The sequence below is a fragment of the Anopheles bellator genome, chromosome 2 (genome assembly GCF_943735745.2).
Source record: "Anopheles bellator chromosome 2, idAnoBellAS_SP24_06.2, whole genome shotgun sequence".
In the NCBI taxonomy this organism is placed as follows: Eukaryota; Metazoa; Arthropoda; class Insecta; order Diptera; family Culicidae; genus Anopheles; species Anopheles bellator.
The window spans coordinates 57,232,307-57,256,896 of record NC_071286.1 but is presented as its reverse complement, the minus strand read 5'-3'; the positions used below and the strand labels follow the sequence as shown (position 1 = coordinate 57,256,896).

Genomic DNA, 24,590 nt, shown 5'->3' with positions numbered 1-24,590 from the left:
CTATCTACTAGGGGGCTAGGGGCTTACGTTCGACTTGATCAGTGGATCGCCGTTGTCCTCGAGCAGCAGGTCCAGCGTTTGCACGTTCCCGTGCTTGGCCGCCACGTGCACCGGCGTTTGGCCGTCGTCCGTCGTCTTGTTCGCGCCGGCCCCGGACTTGAGCAGCATCAGCGCGCACCGGTCGCCGGCCTTGACGCGGGCCGCGATGTGCAGCGGCGTCTCGCGGAGCCGCCCGCCCCGGACGTGCACCTCGGCGCCGAACCCGAGCAGCGTCTCCACCACGGCCGGTTTGGCCGACTGCACGGCGATGTGTAAGGCAGTGTAGTGATCCTGCAAAAGAAGCGCAGTGGAGTCAGAGTCAGAGTCCTGGCGTCGGTCGTCCGCCTCGGTGGGACACTTGCATTCGTCGGTACGTCCACCTTCTCGCCCTTGTTCAGCAGCGTACTGATGATGCCCACGTGGCCGTACTTGGCCGCCGTGTGGATGCTCCGGGCACCGCCCTTGTTTGGCATGTGAAGATAGACACCTTTGCGAAACAACGTCGTGGCACACTCGGCATGACCGTTCAGTGAGGCGATATGCATCAGTGTGCTCCCGTCCTTGGTTCGTTCGTAGATGCTGGCGCGATACTTGTCCACCAGGATTTCAATGATTGACGCATGTCCATTCTCAGCTGCCAGGTGCATCGGAGTACGATCTGAAACGGGGACGGCATCGGTAAAGTGGGCTGGTTGGCTGAGTCCCGCTCGCCCGCTCGCTTACCCTGAAAATCGGTAATGCCCGCCGAGGCGCGCACGGTGTAGAAGTACTTCACCATCGCCTCGTCGCCCTCGGCGGCCGCTATGTGGAGCGACGTTTGGCCCTCGCCATTCTGTACGTCCACGTTGGCACCGTAGTCGATCAGTATCCGGGCCATCTCGACGTCCTTCCGCCGGGCGGCCAGATGTAACGCCGTGTCGCCATTGGTAGTGGTAGCCTGCAGCGAAAGGAAGAAAGCGAACCGAACCGAAACGGGAGCCCCAAAACCCAGCCGGAAGCCCAACCAGAAGCGTGATTAGTGAATTATTAGAGGGACACCTCGGGACACGGGTTCTACGGGACACTACGGGGGGCCATCGGGGGCCTTGAAACACACACAGCGAGCAACACACACAACACACACAGAGAAATGCTCAAATTTACTTCATCGACCACATCGAGAATGAATCCCCAGCGTCGGCGCATACTTCACGGCTGGTGACAGTCCAGGACCCTGTTTGACGTTAGCACTACTCAGCAACAGTTACGCAACGCAACGTGCGTGAGTCCCAACGAGGGACCCAACGACCTACTCGCGAGGGATGCATTTTGCTACTGGGCCGGGTTCCAGTTCAGACCAGGTCCGAGGCCACCAGGTTCCGGTATCGAAATGCTTGCCTTCCGCACACATATGTTTATGCACCTCCAATGATTGTTTATATTTATATGCAGTGTCCACGTCCACGACGACAGCGACGACGTCCCAGGGTCCCCAAAGGGGTTTTTGTGTTTGCCGAATGGCGCCAGGTCCACCAGTCTGGCCGTCTATGGAGGCACTCCACACACGTCCTTTATCACCGTGCCGGCGTAGGCTTTTCCGCTTTCCATTCGGTCATCCGTCTTTCGCTGGCGGCCACTGGTCCGTCATTCGGCCAGGGAGTCCACTAGTCCGAGTCCGTTAGGTCGTGTGCTACAAAAACCGTGGCCCATACCGGGAGCTGGAGCTAAGGAATGGCTATCGGAACTTCGTTGACATGCTTCCTGTTTCGCGTTTTTTCGGTCTTCCGGTCGCAGGGTCATACGGGTTCGGGAATCGTGTTTCTGGAGCTCGGAGGATTCCTGTGCTGGTAGCGTCCCAAGTAATTGTGTCCCCTTCGCAGACGTCGATTCTGATGTGCCGACCGACCCAATTGTCTAGTGGAATTGGGTCCCTAGCCCCCGCCCCGCAAGAAGTCAGGAGCACACGAAGAATTGGGCCCGAAAGAGGTGGCACTATCAGCTGACAGGGCGCTGATTTATAAGGTGAAGGTTTCGGTGGCTTTTTCTGTGTGTCCTTTGTCGGGTCCCCCCATGTCACCGGCGGCCTCCGGCACTGTGTCATCGTTGGCAACGGGAAACTCAAGGATACCGCGATTCACACTCCGAACACTGTTGTTGGTCCGAAGCCCAACCCAAAAAAGGAAGAAGGACCGGGATTAAGACTGGACTGGAGAAGTTGAAGTTCAAGTTTCCCCTGCTCTGGGGCGTGCTGATGGTGTCAGGAAGAAAGACACATTATCACACCCTATTAGTTGAGGGCTCAAGGCACGCATTCCTAGACCCAGAGGTCCCAACGAGGTGAGGGTCATTGGCCCATCGCTTTTAGGGGGCGGTTTATTAGATCTTCGAATTGTTGAATGTTGGCAAACAAACGACTTGAAGCTCAATTTGACTCCAACTTAAATGACGCGCCCAGACAAGCCTTTGATGTCGATTCCCGTCGTGGATGTTCCTTTTCCCTAATTGTCCCTAATGAAAGGCCCGCCTGCTGTTGTGGAGGTCCGCTCCCGAAAAGTCCGGAACCTCATCGCATTCCCCAATTCTTCACGTGTCTGGCCCGGTGTGAAATAGGCCGTGAAGCAGGATATCCTTTTTCCGATAAGCACCGACCGCCATTCCCCGCAGCGAAGAATTGACGGTCCGTCGTCACTCACCCGAAGGCGAACGGTTAACGGGGGTGATGGTTTTCGCGCGCGCCCCCGACTCGCGAGGGTGTTTAAAACTTCGCCATCAGGACCATCAGGACGGCTGGGGGCCGGGGGGCCGTAGCGTCACAAAACAAACACAAGTTCGCGCACTTTGTGAGGCGGCGCAACATTGGACAACAATTTCGCGAGCCCACGAAGCAGCACGAAACCCACCGGGCCCGGAGCAGTCACAAAAATCAATCATTCCAGGGCCAAATCCAGGGCCAGGGTTGTTTATGGGCCAAGTTGAAGCAGGGGGAAGCGGGTCGTCGATAACTGGGGAACACTCCACAAAAACCACAGGAACTGCTCGGGCTCGGTTGCCCGATCGACTATCGACGACGACGACGAAATGACCAGACCAGGAACCAGCCGAGATCCTCAGAAAGTCCTGGAACTCCGAGTTTGGGGGAAGGCCGTCAATCACAGCCGGCACTACACTAGCTGGTAGTCGTAGGGACTACATTCTTCACTCTCCCTAACGCACACATAGACACACTAAGCTACGGGGCGCGCGATGCACAAACGATGGCGTTACGTAACCCGTGTTACGGGTCGGAATGCAATTCCGATGCCACTCTCTCTTCTACGCCAATCGCTTATCGTCGCAGGAGCTGCCCATGGGTGGATTAGGATGACCACAACACACAGACACACACATACAGACACATGCACACATACACAACGATCCACGACCCTGCTGGGGGCACTAGTCTTCGTTTGTGATTAGACGTGAAGATTTCGAGCACTTCAGGACTTCGATGAAAGAGATCCGGATCTGGAGGTCCTGGTCACGCCTTGATTGATGGGGAATTGGACACTACACACACATACACACATACACACGCACGAACGGGGGAAACACAAAGCACTACTCCAGTGTGTCTCGATGACGTCAGGATCCTCGGTGGGTCTCCCAGGAATTCAGGAGTCCAGCGACTAGGGGGTCAACTCACCTTCAGCTGGTCGGCGGTCTGCGAGGAGAGCAGCTCCCGGCACATCGACTGGTTGCCCGCCTCGACGGCGAGCAGGAGCGGGATCTTGCCTTTCTGTAAAAAATGATGTCTTACAATCGCTTTCCACGTGGTCTCGGTGACCGGGGTCCGGGTCCGCTGCCGCCGGCGATAGCCGTGCGCGACGAAGCTGCTGGCGAGCCTGTGCACCCCTCCCTCCCTGCCCCCCGCTGGCCCGGGCTTCCGCGGGCCAGCCCGGCTGGGTGTCACCGACGAGGCCGCCGCCGCCGCCGCCGGATTCGACGAGGTACGCCTCTTAGTGGCCACCACCGTCACACCACCACCACCACCACCACCACCAGCACCTCCAGCGCCACCAGTGCCACCACCACCGCCACCACTGCCACTGTCCACCGTCAGATACCCCGTGCCGCGGCCATTTACCTCGGTTATGCTGGCAAACTCGGCGGCGGAGAACGTGGACGAGCCGCCAAAGCCGCCGGCCGCCAGTTCTCCGGTCGGCGACCGGTTCGGGGTCCGGGGCGAGCTACCGTCCGCCGAGGCCCGGTCCGCGTCCTGCTGCGTGAGCACCGCCGCCTTGATCGGGTTAAACTTGGCGTACTTCGACTGCACATTCTGGAAGCGCTTGCCAAAGTTGGACATGGTCCGACCGCGCCAACTGTCATATTTGAACTACCAGCGCCGCCAGCGCCGATCGGAACGCGAAGCTCAGGCTCCGAGAGGCCGGCGATGTGACGTACGGGCCCTTCGATTCCGATTCCGATTCCGGGCCGTGGTGTTCGTGTGCTGGCACGGGCTCGCACCATCACCAGTCAGCCGACGGGACCCCCCCCTTTCGATAGACACCGGCCCCGTTGTTGTTATGAAAAAGATATTTAATTTCCGCCTTCGACTACGCCACCGCCACTTCCCCCCAAGTGAGCCCCTCGGGTTATGCAAAACAATCCCCAGGCCAGTGTTGCCAGCCACGCCAGCACCGTGCGCTCCAGCAACCGGTGTGCCTGAGTACAGTTGGCTAAATGGCGAAATTTGTATAAATATCTCTGCAGGCCCCGAAACGGGTTATCGACTTCGAACCGCCGCCAACTCCGACACTTCGGTCGAGGGCACGTCGCTACGGTCGCTACGTCGGGTCCGTTATTTGGGTCGCTCCGGCCCCCGGCGCGGGGGCTATCAGCTGAACTGTTTATGGCCCGTTCCGTTCGCTGCGCTGCGAATTGATAGCGAAACTTCACGCAAATTGCACACGCGAACACCGGAGCCGGAGCCGGAGCCGGAGGGTGCCGGATATCCAAATCGGACCCACACGCACCGTCGAAGACACAGAAGGCCCGGCCCGACAAGCCCCAGGAAGAAAGTCTTCACGCGGGAGCCCACTGATACCGACCTGGTCCCGGTGCAGAAGCCCGGCGTTCGAGGTACGAGCCCCTCCACGGTAGGACGATCCGCGTGGACGCGACATGGCGCGCTCTCCAAGACTGTCACCTCACTACTAGCGGGTGTCACCCGGGCCACGCCGTCAGTAACTACTTCCCACACACAGTAACAGGTCCCTCCGCGCTGCTCGAGAGTGTTCGGTGTTCAGTGTGTCTCCTTGCTCCAACCTGCACCTGGCAGAATTTATTGTCCTCGCCTCGAACCCACCGTTAGCACCATTCGGAGTGCCATTGGGCAATAAAATTATAAAACTCCTGCGCATTTGATTGAGACTTTGCAGAACGAACCTCCGGCTTCTCCGGCTTTCAAGTGTGCAACAGGCCGCAACCGCAACAGGGACTTCCGGGTTCGTGGTGCACGGTCAAGCATTTAATTACCGCCACGCACAACAAGGAACCTCGGGCTCTGGAACTTATGGCCAACCTGTGGGCTACCGCGAAGGCGTCACGAACTCTGGCGTATGTGGCCCACATCTTACACTCCGTTCGTGACCCGGGGCGTTTCTCGGGCGCTCTGTGGCCCAGGAGTTCCTGCGGCCCTGCTACACCATACGTGCACTGGATGTCATAAATTGCTTTTTTTCCCTCCATTTATTTATTGCTATTGATCCAACCGATTCGTCGACCGCGTTTCGGGAGGGGGGCTTCAAGGACCCGATAAGGACCCGGGATCGTTTCGTCGTGAAGTGAGGCTTCAGTTCACACCGTTCATCAAACTCCATAGAATAGTTTCGAAAGAACATAAATTTAATATTTCAATCTAAAGTGCAGCCCCCGTCCGGTAGCTCCAGCTGCTCCGACGAGAGGTCCTTGATCAGACCCCAGCCCCAGGTGTCGGTGCGCTTGGGGCTATCGATTTCTTTGAGGCTCCCAATCATCAATCAATCGGAATTGCACTTCGCGATTAATTTTGGCAAAAGCGAAACCTCGGTCGCGCAAAGCATCCACCAGCGGCCCACAGAGAACCGACGGCCCACCCACGGACCCAACTCGAGGATGGAGGACGAATCGCATTCCGAAGGACAACGCCAATCGCCAATGGCAACGGCAACGAACACGACGCTGAATGGCGGACGGACGGAAGGAAGGCCCCCGAAAAACAACCTGCCACCTGGTTCAGGGTATTGATCGGTTTGCCGGACGTGCTTCGGGTGCCGCTCGGAAACTCTGGGCGTTAAGGCGTTGTATTGGTATCGGAAATGGTGCACGCGAGTTGTCCTTCGCTATCTGTCGCGCGGCCCCCCCCGGTGTCTGGGTGTGTGCGTGCGCCTGTGGCCCGAGTGTAATGGTCAGCCGGCAGCCAATGAGAATGAGGAGCCCGGAAGTGGACGCCGATTACATGATTTACTACGCAAAAGCGCACCGTTTGTTGTTGTCTTCGGTCATCATTAAGACGCGGAGTGATTTCAATGCCGGAGTCCGAAGGAGTTTCGAAGCTACGAAATAAGGGCCTCAGGGATGAGTCGCTATAAATTTAGGGCAAACTTAGTCCTGCGACACCATGGAGTGTACTTGTGCCTAGACGTGTGAAACTGGATTGTGTAAACATAGAGCATGGTCCACTTATAATCGGGAAAAGTTGTAGGTCTTCTAGCAGCGTCTCTGGTGGTCGGATTTCAAATGTTTTGATAGTTATGTCTTTAGTTTCAGACAGTTCCATTTTGGTATGCGAGGATCGTGGAAAGTTATGCTTAATGGAACTCAAAAGAAATAAAATAATTCTGCACACTGAGGTCGAGAACTCCGCGAGGTATTCTTTAAAAATCTAAACTATACAAAAATGTGGAAAAATCGCCTGTATATGCTGTGCTTCACCGTTTAAAGGAACCCAAGATGGTTTTAATCGCAAAGGATATCAACCCACCAAATTGCCCTGAACTCCGACCAATCGAAAATTATTGGGCAACAATCAATAGAAAGTTGAAGAAGACTGGAAAAGTGATGCGAGACGCTGCAGAGATGGCGAGAAATTGGAAAAAATTAGCCGCTGAAGTGGACCAGAAGATTGTGCAGAAAATGGTATGCGCACATTCCAAAGAAAGTTCACGATTTCATCCGATGAGCAAAAGAATAAATTTATGAAATTCTACTCGCAAAATACATTAAAATACCTTCATTTTAACACCTTGACATGTTTCCTAAGTCAAACCAACCCCGAGATGGAGCTAACTCAATTGTTCCCGATTCCAACTGGACAATGATTTATGGTTTCAGCTGTCAATTTGGTTCTCCTCCTTATGCTTTTGACAATACTACTTTGTTTGGACATTAGGCAATTATTTTATGTCGAAAAAAAGTAAATTTGGTTTGAAACTTATCTTTGCAGAGGTTAAACTATGTCTACTTTGGTGTCTGAAAATAACGTTTTACAGGGATCATTGTTTTTCTGTTACTTGCCGATGAAAACTGTTACAGAATTGCATCAAATGCTTGTCGAAGTTTACAATGATCATGCGTTTGGAAGATCGCAGTGCCGCTTGATGGGTTAAAAAAATAAAACATGGCAATTTTGACTCAACAAACAAAGAGTGTCGGAGGACTCCAAAAAAGTTCGAGGACGCTGAACTACGAAAACTTTTGGACGAAAAATGACATATAGATGCCAAGAACTCGGGGATAAGCTAACGGTGTATCAATACACCATATGTCTACGTTTGAAGGCCCTTGGAAAGATCCAGAAGATTGGAAAATGGGTAAATGGGAAATTCTGCTGGCCAGGAACAAAAGGAAGTCATTTCTCCATCAGATCGATATCGAGCAAAAGTTTACACTTCCTTGAACGTACAATAATAGTAATGCTAAAATCAGAAAGCATTATAGAGTTCTGATAGAGTTCAAAAAGTTCTGCCTTTCGGGGTCTTCTGTATATTCTGCCCCGTTTGGTAATAATGTAAGCGATTCCACAATCGATATGAGTTTCAGATCTTCGCCCAAAGTAACTCTCTGATTCAGAATGCTAATTTCAATAGTTGTCTGATCAAATTTATCTCTTGCCGGATTAGTCATGCATTATGTTCCTTTATGTTCCTCATACTTCAGTTCATAGAGCGCTATTTATTCCGCCTGATAAATCCAACCCTAGGCCTCTTTTCATGTTTAGTGGTGTAAGTGATGTAAATGATCGGAATTGGACCAACAACACTCTCTTGTGGACTTCGATGGGCTCTAAGACAGTAATCATGAAAGAAGTTCTTAGGATTATCCCCTCACGGGAATCTCTCAGGATACGACATTAGGAGGCTCATCAAGAGCACAAGTACTATTAGCGCCAACCCACGATCCGTCCGTGTGAATCCGTTCATCATGCACAATTGGCAACTTTTGTAAAGTTTTTGACAAACTTTACGGGTTTGGGTTTAGGTCCTTTTGTCAAAAACTTAACGAAAGTTACCAATTGGGCCTGGCGTTAAAAATACAGCTTTCGGTTGACGAACAAACTTAAACACTTGGTTTAAATTTCAAGGACCTCTGCAAAATGCAGCATAAAGAAGCATTTCGATAGTTAAAACCAGTGCTCCTTCTGGTGGCCCAGAAACCAGGGCCCTGCAAACTGCAAACCGTGGCTCTAACCCGGGGATCGTTCTGCGCTTTCCGCCGCAGGCAGGTGTCTGTTTATTCGATACGGAACACGGTAGTGCAATCGGGAACTGCAAGCCGTCGATTCACGAGCTTGCTTCATCAATTTAGATCCACTTCTGCGGCTCCGCCAGTCAGGACCCCCGGGGACGCGGGTCACACGTAGAAACACCTGTCAATTCACGAACGAGCCCGCAACTTTGTAACACCCCGAAAGCCGTGCCCAACATTCGCCGTCACACAAGTAACGGGGCCCCGACTTGAGGCCATAAATAAGGGTCGCTCAATTCAATCCAGACCCGGTGTGGAGAGGTGCACCAAGCGCTCCGCTTAGCAGTCAGCAGCGGCAGCAGAACCGTCCTGGAACGTCGTGCGCGGGATACTTACACCATCAGTCTTTGTTCGTATGTCCTTACCGGCTGCCGTCAGCAGTGCCCGCAGGATCGCTGTCGCTGTTCCGGTCTGCCGGCTGGCTACCAGATGTACGGCCGTTTGTTGACGTGACTATCGATCGGCAGAGACAGGAAGATAAGGAAACGGGCAATTAGCGCGGGGCACTCGGGCAGGGTGCCGAAATCGAAACCAGGAAAATACGAAACCGGAACGATCCATCATATCCTTTTTCGGGCGCGGAAGGCAACGGCAACTCAATGGACTGGCGACGCGATGGATTGGTTTGTAGGTCGTCTCGCGCGTCTCGAGTCTCGACCGACACTTACCCCACTGTCCGTGGGCAGCAGCTGGCCGACGAAGTTCTCATCCTCAAGGATGAGCTTTTGGAAGAATTTGAAGAATGCTTCCTCTTGGGCGTGCGCTTCCTCTTCGTAGGCATTTAGAATCAATCTCTGTGAAAGGTCAGGTGGGCGAAATCGATCAGATCGGGGAGCGATGCCACTCCAAACGGTACGACCAATTGAATGAAGGATTAGAGCTGCTTCCGAGTCGGACCGAGCAAACGTTTACCCTACCGGCCCAAGATATTCTAAAGACCGACCGTGTCGATTGAGGTGCCGCCACTCTTTTCTGTTGCGAAAAAGGACCTTCAGCGTACTCTACAGAAAGCGGTCAAACCTACGGCCTCGTCACTGGATGCGTCTATCACTCGCCGCACCATCGACTTCATCTTCATCTTGCCCTTCGGCTTCTCCATGTTCACGTTCCGGTTTGATTTGCACAATCACTGCCGAACAGAAAACACTGCACTTCGTTGCATCTTGCAGCGTTGAGAGACATATCTGATTTTCTGCATAGCGATAATAAAAGGCACCTCTCTGTGGAACTCTCGATTTCAACTGAACCGGAACTGGCCCGGAGCTCACGAAGTAGCGTCCACGGTACAAACAGGATCACCGGCTGAAGCGTTTCGCCCAAAAACAAAAATTTAAGCATCGACAGCACGCTCCGCACGAAGTCCTTTCGTCAGGCACGTCACGCTGTAGTTACTGCCATTGGCACCGTACCGAAAGCGGGCACCGCGAAAACTGGGCCACCGAAACTAATAAATTTGGGGCTCGTAACTGATGCATTTCACTTGCGCTCTCGATTGACTCTGACTTGTGACTCTGGGGTTTTTACTACACGAACTCACTCACAAATTAGCCTATCTGTTTTTGCTTGCTCCCGGATCCATCAAGCGTCGTCGGGCGCTTCTTCGGAAGCAATGATGTCCTGACTGGCTGGGCCAGTTAACCCCACTTACCCAAGTGTCCGAATGGTTCAGGTCGAGTAGCTTCGCGATCAGCTCCATCGCTCAGCCGACTAGCTCCGCTCAGCAGCAAGTGATCCGCCGGAGGGCAAAAGTTCGACACGAGGCCGCCCATTTGCTGCCTCGGACACGAGGCTCCAGACATTACTGAACGTCCCGAACCGTTCCCTTTCAGCACCGGAGAAGTTGGGCTGAAGAATTGCAAAAGGCCAGTTCCGGGTGGAGCGTTTGTAAAGAAGGCACCTCCGCTCGGTGCTGCAATTTAGGGCGCTAAGAGTGTGTGGCCCAGTAGCCTTCACTCACTTCCCGGCCGAATGTGGAAGAAAGTGCGGCGTGAAAGCTCCGACCATCAAACGGAAGCCTCTGAGCGACCGATTTGGCCCACATTTAAGTGGAAAAGTTGTGGCACCCGAAACATCACACATATTCACCCCCCCCCGGGGGTTTCGGGGTGATGTTTGGGAGATTGGTTTTCGCAGGTCGGCTGGCACCAAAATCAATTCCCTCTAATTGTACCGTCATTAAAATGGTGTGCTCAAAGCGTGTAAAGCTCCTATTTGTTGGTGCCGAGTTTTGTGCAGCAAATAAAAGACCCGGAACATGTGGAAACTGTTTGCGCGATTTAGAAGGTCAAAGTTGTTGAAACAAAACACATTGTGGAGCCGCCCCACCATTGCCATTTGTTTAACGGATTTTCTGAACCGGATTGGCATGGCTTTCGTCAGTTAGGAAAGTTTTCCTTCATTTTCAGCAAACTTATTCTAAGTGGAAAGTTAACTTAATGCGCTACACCCTGCGGAATATAACATGTGACGAGACTCATGCTGATGCAAACAAAATTCAAAACTGCAATAGACATATTATAGTGAAGTTAGTGAAAACAAGGTAAAAGAATAATTATTATGTTAATATTATGCCAACATGAAACATTTTAAACTGAGCAAATATGGCTAAATTCAAAGCAAATCTCCATATGAAAACAAATCATCTATAAGAACTAAATTCAATAAAAATGATTATCTAGCTGTAAGAAGCAGAAAAATATTAAAATAAATGATGCAAGACTACAGTTAAAGAAATTGTATTGATGGATATCAACAAATACAGAAAAAGGTTGAGCACAAGTAAATTGAATAAATAAAAGGTTTTACTTTTGTTATAAATGAACCAAAAGTTTGAAACTTAGTTATAAGCTATAGAATAGAAATAGAGAAATATTTCTGTGGGCATAAAATGGAAAACCGGCACGTAACAACCAGCTAAGATACCAACACAAAATACTATTCGAATTTTATCCGTCGTTTGCGTAATGCTGTGCGTCCAAAAAGACCAAAATTCTTGGTTCTTGCATCAGTTTTTATTTTCGTGACCGTTTTTCGAACTTGACAGTATCGGGCTACTCTCTAAACACAACAAACCAGAGCTAACAATTATTGTACATAAATTAAAAAAAGATTCACTTTGGTCCACATCTTCAAATAGCTTGTGAAACGACAAATAATTTTGTATTGAATTTAAAAACATTAGTATTAATAATTTGCATCGTAGAGTAGTTTAGCTCATAAGTTCGTTAAGCAACTGAATTTAATATTATACACGACCATTTTAATGGAAAAACAGAAAAGACCAACTCTGTTGGGAACCAAAACAAGGAAACGACCCGAACCCGCTGATTATTTCGAAACAATCGCGCGGAGCTCGTAATTTGTTGATGGTTTGCTTACTGCAGTTAAATTACTCGCCCGACACGAGCTCTACGTCCTTCATTCGTCATGGCCCAATGGAATGTGTGTGCCGGCCGGCAGGCCGTTCCTCTAGCCGAGCCGAGCCGGAAGCGCTTTACCTTAATCTTCCACCCTTTAGTGCCCGACATAGCGGGCCGTAGTATTCGCGACGCTAGATAGTAACAAACTGCTTCAACATAGTCTCGTAGCTGTTGCCACGGCTCATAGTCCGCCAGCACCAACAGTATCACCCGGACGGCCGTGGGGTCTACCATAGGGCATAGGGAGCCGCAAGCCGTTGTCGCCCCGCTTTGTGACTGCTTCACTTCACGTTCACCGGCGGCACCAACACCACATCCCGGAACGCAACACGAGCTGGTTTGTTTTTATTTACTTCGCCCCCGGGGCATGCTGACCTCTCGGGGAGTTTGTGCGAAACACCACGCAAGCCGGTCCGGGTCGGTAACGCAACGATATGCCACCAGAGGGCTCCTCAGGACCTCACTACGAGCGGTCTCGGACTTCCGTTTACTGCGCGTCACCAGCTACACCATGCACGTGACACGTGCCACGTGTGTTGAGATTCACGCCGGATGACTGCTTACTTTCGTTTTTATATTGCACCTCGTCATCAGTCCTCGGCTTATCAGTCAGCCAGCCCTTACGTAAGGCGCCAGGGCCACCAAGAATAAGACCACTCACGTCAAGGCCGCCGAGGGCCGCTGCAAACCGAGCTGCAGCTACCACCGCACTTTCGCCACTCACTTCGTGTCACTGGAAATTAGTTGGCTCAAGGCGACCGGATTTCATCGGGTTCCGATTCCACACACCGCCGATGTACCGATCGGTACGTCTTCAGTGGCAAACAGTTGGAGTTCAACTGGAGAAGCGGCCCATCTTTTCCGAATATTCCGAAATTGAAAATATTAGCCGCGCACCCCGCACCCGACATGGGGCCATAAAATGCGAAAAAGAGCCAGCAAAAAAACAATCCGCATCCTTTCGCCGTCCACAGAGAGACAGAGAGAGATAGAGACAGACAGCGAGGGCAAGCGAGCGAGGGATAATCGCGAAAACCGAAACAACAAGCGCGAAACAACGAGCCAACGAATGCCGTCAGCGTAAACAACGACAAATCAATGGCCGGGTTCTCTCGGCCCGAATATCCTGGGCCCCCCCACCGGGTGACACGTGGGCTGAGGCGGCCGATAGTGTGCTGGTGGTGCATTTCTTCGCGACGATTGTGTTGGTTGCAGTGGGAATCGGCGTTCGGCGGCGTGTTTATTGAATTTATGGATAAAACCGTCCCCCAAGGAACGGGCACCGGGCGATGTTTTGGTGTCCCGGTGGCTTCGGCGTAGGTTTCTATGGCTATTGGCACGGTAAACACAGTGCCGAACAAACTTGAATGCTTGGTCGCGCCAGGCATTTTTAAGCTACTCCATTTCAATATATTTTTAATATTCTTCAACTAGATAGACTGAAAAGGGTCGTAGTTACCACCAAAAAGCGATTAAAATTAAGCTTCTTCGAGCACCACAATTATAAAACGTTGTTTTAACCGGCTCCCTGTGGCACCTTTTTCACGTGGCATTAGATTATTAATTATACCATCGAAGCGTTTTACGTATTAAATTTACTGAGTAAAAATTCGGCCTCGAATCACATTCGCATTCGGAATGGACTGTTTCACTTTTCAATATTCGCCCTGCCGGGCCCTGCTACAACCATCATTAGCGGTAAAAGCCGCCAATGTTTGTTGCGAATGATTTCCATTCCGGCAATCGTAGTGTATTAGTAACTGGGCCTTTCCGGAGAGTGCAATGGAGACGCCCGGTACGCCCGATGGAGACGCCTTGCCCTCCGATGGAGGCGCCCGGTGGTCCTTTACAGCTCCGTACCGTAAATTGATTAAATCATCACTTTGACATGACGTTTATGCCAAAGCCAGCAACCTACAGTATTCTGGATCGAGTGCCGCTTGGATGATGGATGGATCGTTCCGGCTGAAGTTTGGAAGAGGTTCGTCAGTGTCTTACTTACCCCACCAGTTGAGTACGGATCAACACCTCGCTTTTGTAAAAGTAATTTAACTACATCCTCTCTAGAGAACATGGAAGCAATATGTATCACATTGTAATTGTCCTGCGGAAGAAAGGAAAAGCGTTTCAAAATGAAGCTATTAACATAGGGTGAATGAAATCGATTGAATGAAAATGATCGAATGGATAACTTGAGTGAAGTTCTCTTATCTTCTAATTACAGCACGGTCATCAACACCAGAGAGGCGGAGCTTTTCGACAAATTTAACATTAAAATGCACGCTCTTGATTCCAGGGAACGAAACGGCCGACCGAGTCCAGTTCAGTGATCAATTCATGATGGAATCTTTGCTGTACTATAGAAATAATAATATATGCCGCTCACGTACATGAAAAACAGAACACGCGAACTCACGTTATTTGAAGAGCATGAAGCATTCATGTTTTTGATACGAATTTATCGACACTTGGCGGCGTGTAAAGCCTGAGTAGGTTAAACCACCTTAGCCCATCGGATCGATCCGGCGATTTACAGCTTAATACAGAAAACGGCATCTCGTGCCTACGCTATTGCGTTTTTCATTAACCCAAAAACCCAACGGAAACATATTTTGCCTCATCCTGCACATAAAGCACTTGCACTTCGATGAGATAAGAACCTTTTTCCCGAGGCCCGCTGCTGACCCGCCAGGGAGTGCCAGGAAACCACCTATGAACATGCAAAGTTCAAAGCCAAACCACGAAAAGCGGCCATAATTTCAACTGGGACCTCCGCTCCATCCGCCATGAGCATGATCGCAAATTACCGAGAACATTTCCTTTCTGCTTCGGTGTGCCGAGAAAATAAAAGGTCCGAAAGGTGCACGCGAAAGAAACACGGTCACACCTCAGCTTACAGAAATTCGACAAACCCCAAAACCTTTCGCTCTGAAACTCTGAAAAGTCTACAGTGGGCACAGTGCCGGGGAAGTGGCATTTAAACGCCTTTTTTCAAATTATCACTGCGGCCAAATATGCAAATCAGAGATTTTGGGCTACTCACACGCCCCTTGTTGGCGTCGCTGTTGCTGGTTGCGATATTTTAGCCGCAGTGTGGTGCCATCGTTTTCGGTGGTCGGTTATTTATGGCAACAGTAAACGAAGTTTAAAAAAAACGGAACCGAACCGGACTTCAAGAGGCGGAAACGAAAAATACACCACGTGACCGCCGGGAGATAAGCGTGAGAGCCGGAAGTGAGGACCACGAGGGCAAAACACGTGGCTCGTCTTCGCGCTATTCTTAGGATCAATCTCGGCCAGACACGCAAAACCTGTTGCTCCCGAGCACCGATTCGGTACCGGTCACTAATGGGGGCCAGGACGATGATGTTGTTCTGTGCTGACGATCATGCAAACAAGGACCGCTGGCTACCGAAGCGAAGCCCCACTCGGTGAATCGGCTGCTAAAGCCGAATCCATTTTGACGAAACAGAATCGAAGCTCTCGGTAGGCCGTGCGGGGCTTATGTACCTTTCGCGAAATAGTATATAGTGGCGCGTGATGGTAGTCGTGAAATATTTCACTCTAGCATTCTCTTTCTCTTTGTCTCTCTCGCTCTCTTTCGCTCGATTAAGTATTGGTCGCTAGGGAGCCCGAGGGCGCGATAGTAGTTGTGCCATGCTCCGTTGTGCCATGTAGGGGAAGTTGAACGTTTGATTGTAGGAACAGCACCCCCAGACAGGTCCGTATCTCCGACGGAGAACTTGTGGTTCGGAAAATTTGTTGGTGACAAATGGGAAAGACTCAAGACTCGTTGCGGTGAGTGAGTAACTTTTCATCGACCATCTAACGATCGTGGCGCAAGGGGACCGTGCAGTGGGAAATAAATGGATGGTTGGCCAAGTAACGATTGTGGTTCCATCGATGGAACACGTTATTGATACCAAACCACGAATCCTAATCACTAGCTTCGTGTAAAAAAATTATCAGTAAACTTAATCGTTATAATGAGCCATTCTGGAGAAAACGCTTGTAAAACGCTTCCATATTCAAAGCGTTTCATTTGTAAATTGTAAAATAGTTTACAAAAATTAGACAGAGTGCGTAATCATTACAATACCTATTAAAATGTTAGAAAAAACCCACTATTTTCCAGTCAATTTTAACAAATAAACAAGATTTATGAAGAATATAAAATGCCGTTTATTAACAATTTACTCAAAACACAATATCGATCAAATTAGCGCCTCCATTGGCGATCCTGTTTTGGGCATTTTGCGTTGTGTTTGACAACATTGCGGGCGCAATAACAGCTATTTCTGCAGTGATGTTAACTTTCAATTCCTCACAGTTTTCACTATTCCACGGTTATTTGCAATGTACAATACTAAAATTTTAGCCCGCTTTTTTAACTGAAAAATGGTACAGTTTTTTTACATTTCTATAGGTTCTACCATGACTGCGCACCCTGAACAAATTGCAGTTGTTGGTCAAGACCCTGAGTTGATTATGTCAGGATGATCATTCGCTACGAACTATCAAGAACAAGTTCCAATCTAACTTAATCTAACGGCATTTAATGCGATTTTAATCAAACAACAAATAGTTCAAAATATGAGAAATGAATATTACGAAATGAATTGTAACACAACGGCGATTTATTGGTTTTTAGTAACCCAATTACCGTAAAAAAATGCTAGATAATCAATCTTTGATTCATTAATTTAATTGCTAATATCCTTTCTTCGTAGCTATCCGGTAATTAGAGTGACCTCACTAGACGTGATGTGTATAGCTTCACATCCTGCCGATAATAAATCACCGTGTCTGGGCCGTGTGATTCACCGTAACCAAACGGTGCTGCTCCTAATGAGCATCGTGAGGTAGGTGAGGCACCGAGATTGATGTCTCCAGTAATTTCCTATCTTCTGAGAAAGCGACACCGTGGCCAGCGCGGTGGTCACGGCCCAGCCCACCGTAAGCCGTAAGGATGTCAAGGTAAAAAATGCGCTGTCACAACATCCTTAATGATAGCCTTAAAATCTCGGCCCACACACCAACCGGCGGCCGAGGGTAAAATTGATGTACCGGTAACACGGTCCGGGTGAGGTGATTCCTTCCAGGCACCCCACCAGGCCCGAGGTCCGAAGAATAATATTCTACTTTGCATTTCACGCAGTTTACCGTAGCCGTAGCCTTTGGTTTGGTGGTTCCTTCCCGGCCTCGGACTGCAAAAGCGCCGGGTTCTTGGAGTGGTCAACTTGTTGATTGATTTCACTTTCGCATGCAACCCGTGCTCGTCGCTTCCGATCCAATATTGCTAATGTGAAAATTAGCGAAGTAAACTATCCCTCCCTGGTCCATTAGGCCATTAGGTCAGCGGTCCCGGAACGGATCGGAATGGAGCGCGAGAGTTCGAAACCCGAATCAAACTTCCGGTATCGAACCACGTGGCAGTCACAGCACGCAACACGCCGCACGCTGCACGAGAAAACAAAAATCACCGTCTCACCGACACGTCGGGCGGGTGTTCCAAAGGGAGCGTCGGATAGAAATCAAGATATACAACGGCTCGGAAATGAGAAGCAACTCTCTGCGCAAAGGATATGTGAGGGCAACTTTCCCTTTTTTCGCTGATAACTATGGCACCCGCCAGCAGAAAATGAGGGCTCCCTGTTGGTCCGCCGCGAACGAGGTCATGGTCTGGTGTAGTGAAGGCTGAGCACAGTGGAACACAGTGCATCCGTTCAACCTCCGAACCTCCGGACCGTTTGGGTTAAATTTGAAACCACCGAATTGAAATCCTTTCGCCGGACGCATGGAATGCTTTCGGTCGGTTGGAACGGAAAATTACAACGAACGGCTCACGGTCACCGAAAAAATCCGGAGTCGCCCCCCAAAAAATCCCCACCGGGCCATTCAAAAGGGACCCCCACCAACTAATTATCGCCTTCGCGGAGCACGGGGTAAAGTGGGTAAAGTTCAACGCGACCCTCGGCACGGTTTGATCCGTATCGCCCACAAGGGAAAAGAAACGAAGAAAAACGAAGCAAAACTCATTTCGATTTTCATTGCCACCGGTTGGGTTGTCGTTATGTTTCGTGTTCCAAAGAACGCCCGGGAGTTGAGTTCGCCTTTGACGCCAATCGACAACGATTTCGGGGTGACCGTCATCGGCCGGCGGGAGCGGTGGCGATAAAACGATTTTATTGGCCAACCAGGCCAACCGAACCCGCTGAGATGTGCCACAAACCGAGTTAAGCGTATCCAGGTGAAGTTCACCGGATTGCGGGGGGTCTAGAGGGGAACCGGAGAGGCGCTGTCGGGAAGCTCTTTTCGCATTCGCTGTGCGTGATTTATCGAAGTTAATTTTCCATGCGGAATGCAGCCGTGGACCCGTGGAGTGGAAAATTAAATTTCCACTCAATTGCGAAACATATTTCTCCGGTGACCTTAGCCGCCGGCAGGGTTACTTACGTTATTCCTGGCGCCAACGTCCGATCCGAGCTCGATCATTCGATCCAGGATTGGCGTTCGGTTATCCTTGACGGCGAACATCAGGGGTGTCATCCCGGTGCCCTGTTGATGGGAGAGAGAGAGAGAGAAAGAAGGATAACGAATGATTGTTAGGTTCGAAACGGAGGTACCCTTAGACCACTTCTGGACCAATCCCCAACAAAAGAAAAATTATTTTTGGAAGGAGTTTAAAAAGGCCCCATTGTAACGTCACTTTCTTGAGCTTAACTCGACGGCCTAAGACGACAGCACGCGTGCCGCAGCAACTGGCCAAAACCAGTTGCCCAGTTCCGTATCTCGCGGCCCAGATCTGCTCGTGGGTTGTGAGTGTCTTGAGCATACTTTTTGCCGACACGCGATGGACACGAATATGCTGAAAAACGCAAACTTCTATGCGTCAGAGTGGCGTGCAATCTGAGGTCCTTCGTCGGACCGCCTGGCGGTGCCCTGGGGTCCGGTCGCCATCAGTCACCGGTCAACGGCTTGTCGTGACACGCCTGACCCAAAGACTCACTTTTGCCGTAGGCACTTTTAACCCTCTGGCAAGAAAGATACGGGAAGCCCGATTTACGACAATGTTGGGACCGGCTTAATGGGAACGGCCCGGAGTTTCGTATCGCTTTCCACTAAACTGCATTGTTCTGCGGCACCCAAAGTTTAAACAAACATTTGTGACACCCTCCCTATCCTGCCCGGTTGCGTTTTCCATTATGGTAATTCGGTTTTTGCAACTCAACGCCCCTCGACGCTCGTTTCGCTATAATTTATGCGTTTTCGTGTTTTAATTTCACCCAACGCACCCGCAACTTGAAGGGGGCCCGCGACGAGTAAGTGCCGCTGAAGTAAGTGAAATAAATGTGACGTCAGACAGCTGTTTGCTCGAATACGAGGTACGCCGCCGGAAGTGAAATGTTAACTGTTATTTCTCGCATTCCTTCGTAGGAACGGTTTATGTGGAGTGCGAGGTCTTGGGCGGAACCGGACCGAAACAGTGTGCTGGGCTGGTGGACTGGACACCGGTGTGTCCTAGATTCTAATCATTGTTTGCGAAATGGGTTAGTTTGATTTGGAATTCGACATTTTTTGCTTTGACGCACGTGTTGGTAACTTTCTCAATGACGTATGCTTTTTATCCTAACGTGTTATAAAGACTGTTTACATTCAATTTATTCAAAGCGTCGTTTTGATAAGCGTTTGCAACTTTAGAGAATAACACAATTGCTTAATAAAAAAGTAACTAAGAAATATTGCAACAGCTTTCTTCTCTAACTATTGTTTCACCAACTGAGTCCGACCCACGGTCCATGTTCGAAGGATGTTATTATTAGCATTTTCACTATTCAAGGATAATGAAAAAATGGTTGAATATATTAATTGAAAACATGAACTACTTAAACTTGCTTAAAAGTTATTAAACAAACTTTAACTGAAACCCTATTTCAATTTAGTTAAATAACGCTTAAACTTTACAGAATTAATTTAGAATCTTTAAATTTCACTCTAAAGGTGAACGATGCTTTTTACCACAGCGATATTATTGGCGATGTTATATTATTAGGAATTAACAATTCGAGTGGATGTAAAATTAGCTAGTTATTAATATTGTAACTAACATTTATCATAAGAACTGATTATAACAAGTAAACCAAAATGTGTGATCAATGAATTGTCGTATGGGTATTGTTGTATATCTTTTATAATTGAAGGTATATTCAAGAGTTCAGTCTTATTGTTGTTATATTTTCTGTTTTTACCAATTGAAAACTCTTCTGACTAAAGGAACTTTTACACATTTGTGTCCAATGATTATTTTCCTAATCCAATCTGGGTTCAATTATTTCTAGAGTCAGTGTGGTTCGCGATTTAGGTGTTCGGTATGATCTTAGGCTTAGTTTTAAGGATCGCAAAGAAGAGATAGTCAGCAGAGCACTTAGAACATTAGGATTTGTTTTAAGTGCTGTACTTTGTACTTTATTGTCAAGATTTGTACTTAATTGCTAAGAAATGCTTCATCGACGTAATGTGTTCCAAAATTCTCTACTGTGCTTTGGCTAGTCCGATTCTTGAACATGCTGAGTGCACCTAAGCGGGTTATAAAAAGCCGTCTTATCGTCTTGTCTGCTCCAGTCAATTGTGCTCTAGTCTTGACTCTCTATGATTCGACATGTCCTTTAACCACTGCAAAATTCTCGTAACTCTGGATTCTGGCCTCTGTTTTTAATATAAATACTTTGTATCTACATACTATTAAGTTTGGGCTTTTGTTATACAAAAGTGTCAACTAGGTCGCTAGGGCGCCAACTTAATCTAAATCGAATAAATAGTTTACTAAAATAACCGACATTTTCGAGTAGTTGTATACGCACTTTCAAACGGCGTGAAGTACTGAAAAACACGAAACATAAAGCCCCCGGAACCGTACATAGCATACGTGGCACGAACATGCGTGTACCGAATCAAGATTGATCCCAAAATGGATTCGCTAGGGCGCATGTGACATTACTGATAAATAAAGTCCAGCTGTCCATCGGAACGCCCCTGGCGGAGATTTCAACGGTTCCGCACGCCAGAAATCGATTTGACGACGAATAGCTGCCGAAAACATCATTCCCAGCGCGGCGAACATTCGCAAACGGCCCGTAAAAAAGGTTTGGTTTTTCTCGTGTTTGGAAGAGATTTGTTTGCATTTAACCATGGCCGGGGCAAAGAAAAAGGGACCTCAGGGCGCGCTGGTTCAAGGGCGCCTCGCTTAACACGAATTACGAAGGCTTCATTAGCATTTCTATTTTCAAACCATCAACCACCGTGACTCGAATCCGCGAAACGAAACCCGCTCGCTCGAAGTCGAAGGTTAATGGCAACTTTCATCTCGACGAGCGAAGCGAAATCCTTGACTTTCGTGGAGTAACCCCTGATACGAGACCGTGAGGTCCCAAAAGGTAGGCAAATCATCCATCTCCATTAGTGGCCGGGACTAAAACACGTGCCACAAAAGCTTGTAATCATAATTAAAATATAATCAGCAAACACTCAAAGCTACTTGCTATTTGCTACGTCGGAAGAAGATTGTGCACGGGAGTTCCGAAGAAAGTTCCCCCTAGAAGTACTTCCACGTTTACCTAATCGCACCTCACTGGCACTGGCCGGCCGCAGTGCCAGTGGCATGACATTTACCAGCGTTGAGAGCCACATGCATTGCCGTTTATTTATGATGCAGTTGAAGAAATTCATGACCGCCGGTCCATTTTTCCTGGGGGCTTGGGGCTTGCAGATGCAATTGTAGTTGACCTTTTTCTACTCCGCGCGACCAAATGACCCTTTGGCACCATATTTCCCAGCCTAGAAAGGGGTTAGGGACGAAAACTGTCAACTATTCCGGAGGCCACACTCCAGAGGCGGATGTGATTGTGGAAGGCGATTTGCAGATATGCCCTTCTGAGTGCTCTGTGTTATTTGTGGATCGCGGACCGGAGTGCCATTTGCCATTTTCCAGTAAATATGAGGCCTCTGACAAGGACTGCGAGAGGTGGACACGATAAGGCCTCGCGTTGGAAAGCGATTTCAATCTGTTTCGATTCGGCCACTCACAGAGACCTCGCGGACGACTCGGAGTGTTGCGGAATGCTATAACGTACCGAGGTTTGGGAAAGGTTTGCAAACTGATGCATCGCGCAGAAAGCCAAGGTCCTAGCCCCTAAGGAGGCCTAAAGTTAGGGCGTTTACTGCATAGTGTAACGAAAGGCCCTGCAAAACGAAGGACATTATCGGGCGATAATTCAGACCCACCTAGAGGGGGTCCCAGAATATAAAAAAGCATGTTTTATCACTTGCACGGTTACGGCCGCACACGCCCAAGAACAATGCCACGATCCGTGCGGTCGATTCGAGTGACGCATGCGATGCTCGAATTTCACCAATCTCCACTGACCCCATTTAAGGGGTTGCCTTTCTTATGGTCTCCGTCTTTATGACCACGGCACGACCCACGCCAATCACACTCACAGAAACCTGCCAATTAGCTTCGGTGCCCGAGTCCGTACGGGGAAAGTGATGGTCGATTAAAGCGCAACGGCGCCCGACGATTAGCGGATCCGTGCCGTGCCGATTCGTGGTCCAATATTTCATAGGCACAATTAAGGGTTTTACGAAAATTGTGGATCATTTTCCTATTTTTGTGCCAGGCAAATGGTGCGTGTCACGCGGCATGCGAAAGTCCGCACGACCGAAAGCCGGACCATCATCGTGGACGCTCATTTACATGGCGCTGTGCCATTGCTTCCTATGGTCGCGTAACTTTTTACGGTCCACGCTAAACGAAGGAGTCATTTTCCATCGTCCAGTCGATGGAATAAATTTCACCACGCTCCTCAAAAGGAGGCGCCTATCGGGGAAGGGCCCATTCCGGACCAGACCAAAAAGGAAAGCCGCCACCGTTGGCGTTGAGTTATGTGTCGCCATGTTTGCGAAACCAATAAATCGCTTTGTAAAACGGACACCCGGACGGTCGCAGCGCTTTGTGGGGCGCTTGAAACTTCGCTTGGTTTTCGTGCCGAGCCTTCCATTCCAGGGCTAGGCTCTGGACGGTAGTCACAGTTTGAAGTCACAGTTTAAAGTAATGGACAGAGTGTGTTGGAAAATGGGTTCGCGTTATGGTTTCGGATCAGGAAAATCCAGCGCCCGAACCTTGGTCAACGATCCGACGAAAGGTCAACGATCAAGAAATTATTCGGGCTTCCGTGGGTCCATGGACTATGGAACGGATCTATTCGTCCCTTCCCGAGTGAGGAAAATCACCGAGCAAGAAAACCCGAGACCTTAAAGCATGGACGAATCAGGTACCTGATATTACCTCATAGTAGTCGCAGTCGGTCAGCAGTCCTTTTTGACTGTGAGGGACAAAATCTAAACCACACGAAGGCTCGCTTTTCGATTGTATGGAAATTTTCGATTGTATGTTCTAATTTCTATACCTTTAAATCGTCTTTAGGGTATAAAAGTTAGTGTAAAACCAAATTCTTTAATAAAGAATGAAAAAAACATTTCGTTAAATAATCTTAAGATTTGTTTGTTTCATTAAAACCAATTGTGCTTTTGCCAACAAGTACAATGTTCTTAATTTCGCTCGTTTAGTTAATATAATTTTATTTGTAACTGAGACCTGTGTTAGTAAATTTTAAAAGCATTTACGATACATACAATTATACGACCATTAATATAAAAATATATTTGGTTGGGAAAAACAGTTTCTGCACTCGCTCTAATCAATGACAAAACTAATAATTTCAACTGTTTGCATATACTACTCATTATTACATTATATAAAGGAATTGCGACAAATTAGGCCATTTAAAACCCTTTTCAATAAAAACATAGTAATAAACATAAACATAGTAAACAGGTACAGAAGCAAATTGTGAAAATCGAATGAGTAGATGAATCGAAACAGCTTATTTTTTATATGTACTCGTAGTACGATTATTCCGTCCACTTATTAAGTTTTTATGCAAAGTTTAGTTTCCTTTCTACTTCCAAACGATGCGACAATTGTATCAACCAATGTTGTCAATTTTCGATGCTTTTATACATAAGGTTGTGGAAATTTTTGCGTGAAAAATTATTATTATTAATTTTTTGCCACTATTTTTGTGTGAAATACAAAATATTATTGAAGATGTCCCAATTTGCGTCAAATGTGAGTTTTGTTGTACAATTTGTTGCCACTTTAAAGGTGGTTTCATAATGCTTCTTCTCTTGGTAGTTATTGGCGAAACACTCTTGCAATCTAGTTACCCAATCTTTTCTTGATTTCAATTTTTTATTACTCAGGAAACTATTTCTCATCCCCAGTCACTATCCGTTTGAGAAATGGGTTGATTTCGTTCCGATTGGCCAAAT

At 48.7% G+C, this 24,590-nt stretch overlaps 1 protein-coding gene across 1 annotated transcript in view; it reads right to left on the bottom strand.

The window, feature by feature from the left end:
• The window catches only part of LOC131207763 (serine/threonine-protein phosphatase 6 regulatory ankyrin repeat subunit B), a 37,998-nt gene that overhangs the window by 12,067 nt on the left and 1,341 nt on the right, over positions 1-24,590 (bottom strand). The window contains 7 exon segments of the mRNA XM_058200392.1: positions 14-330; positions 402-697; positions 763-976; positions 3,701-3,793; positions 9,118-9,234; positions 14,203-14,304; positions 18,657-18,758. Coding sequence (XP_058056375.1) covers positions 14-330; positions 402-697; positions 763-976; positions 3,701-3,793; positions 9,118-9,234; positions 14,203-14,304; positions 18,657-18,758 — 1,241 coding nt within the window.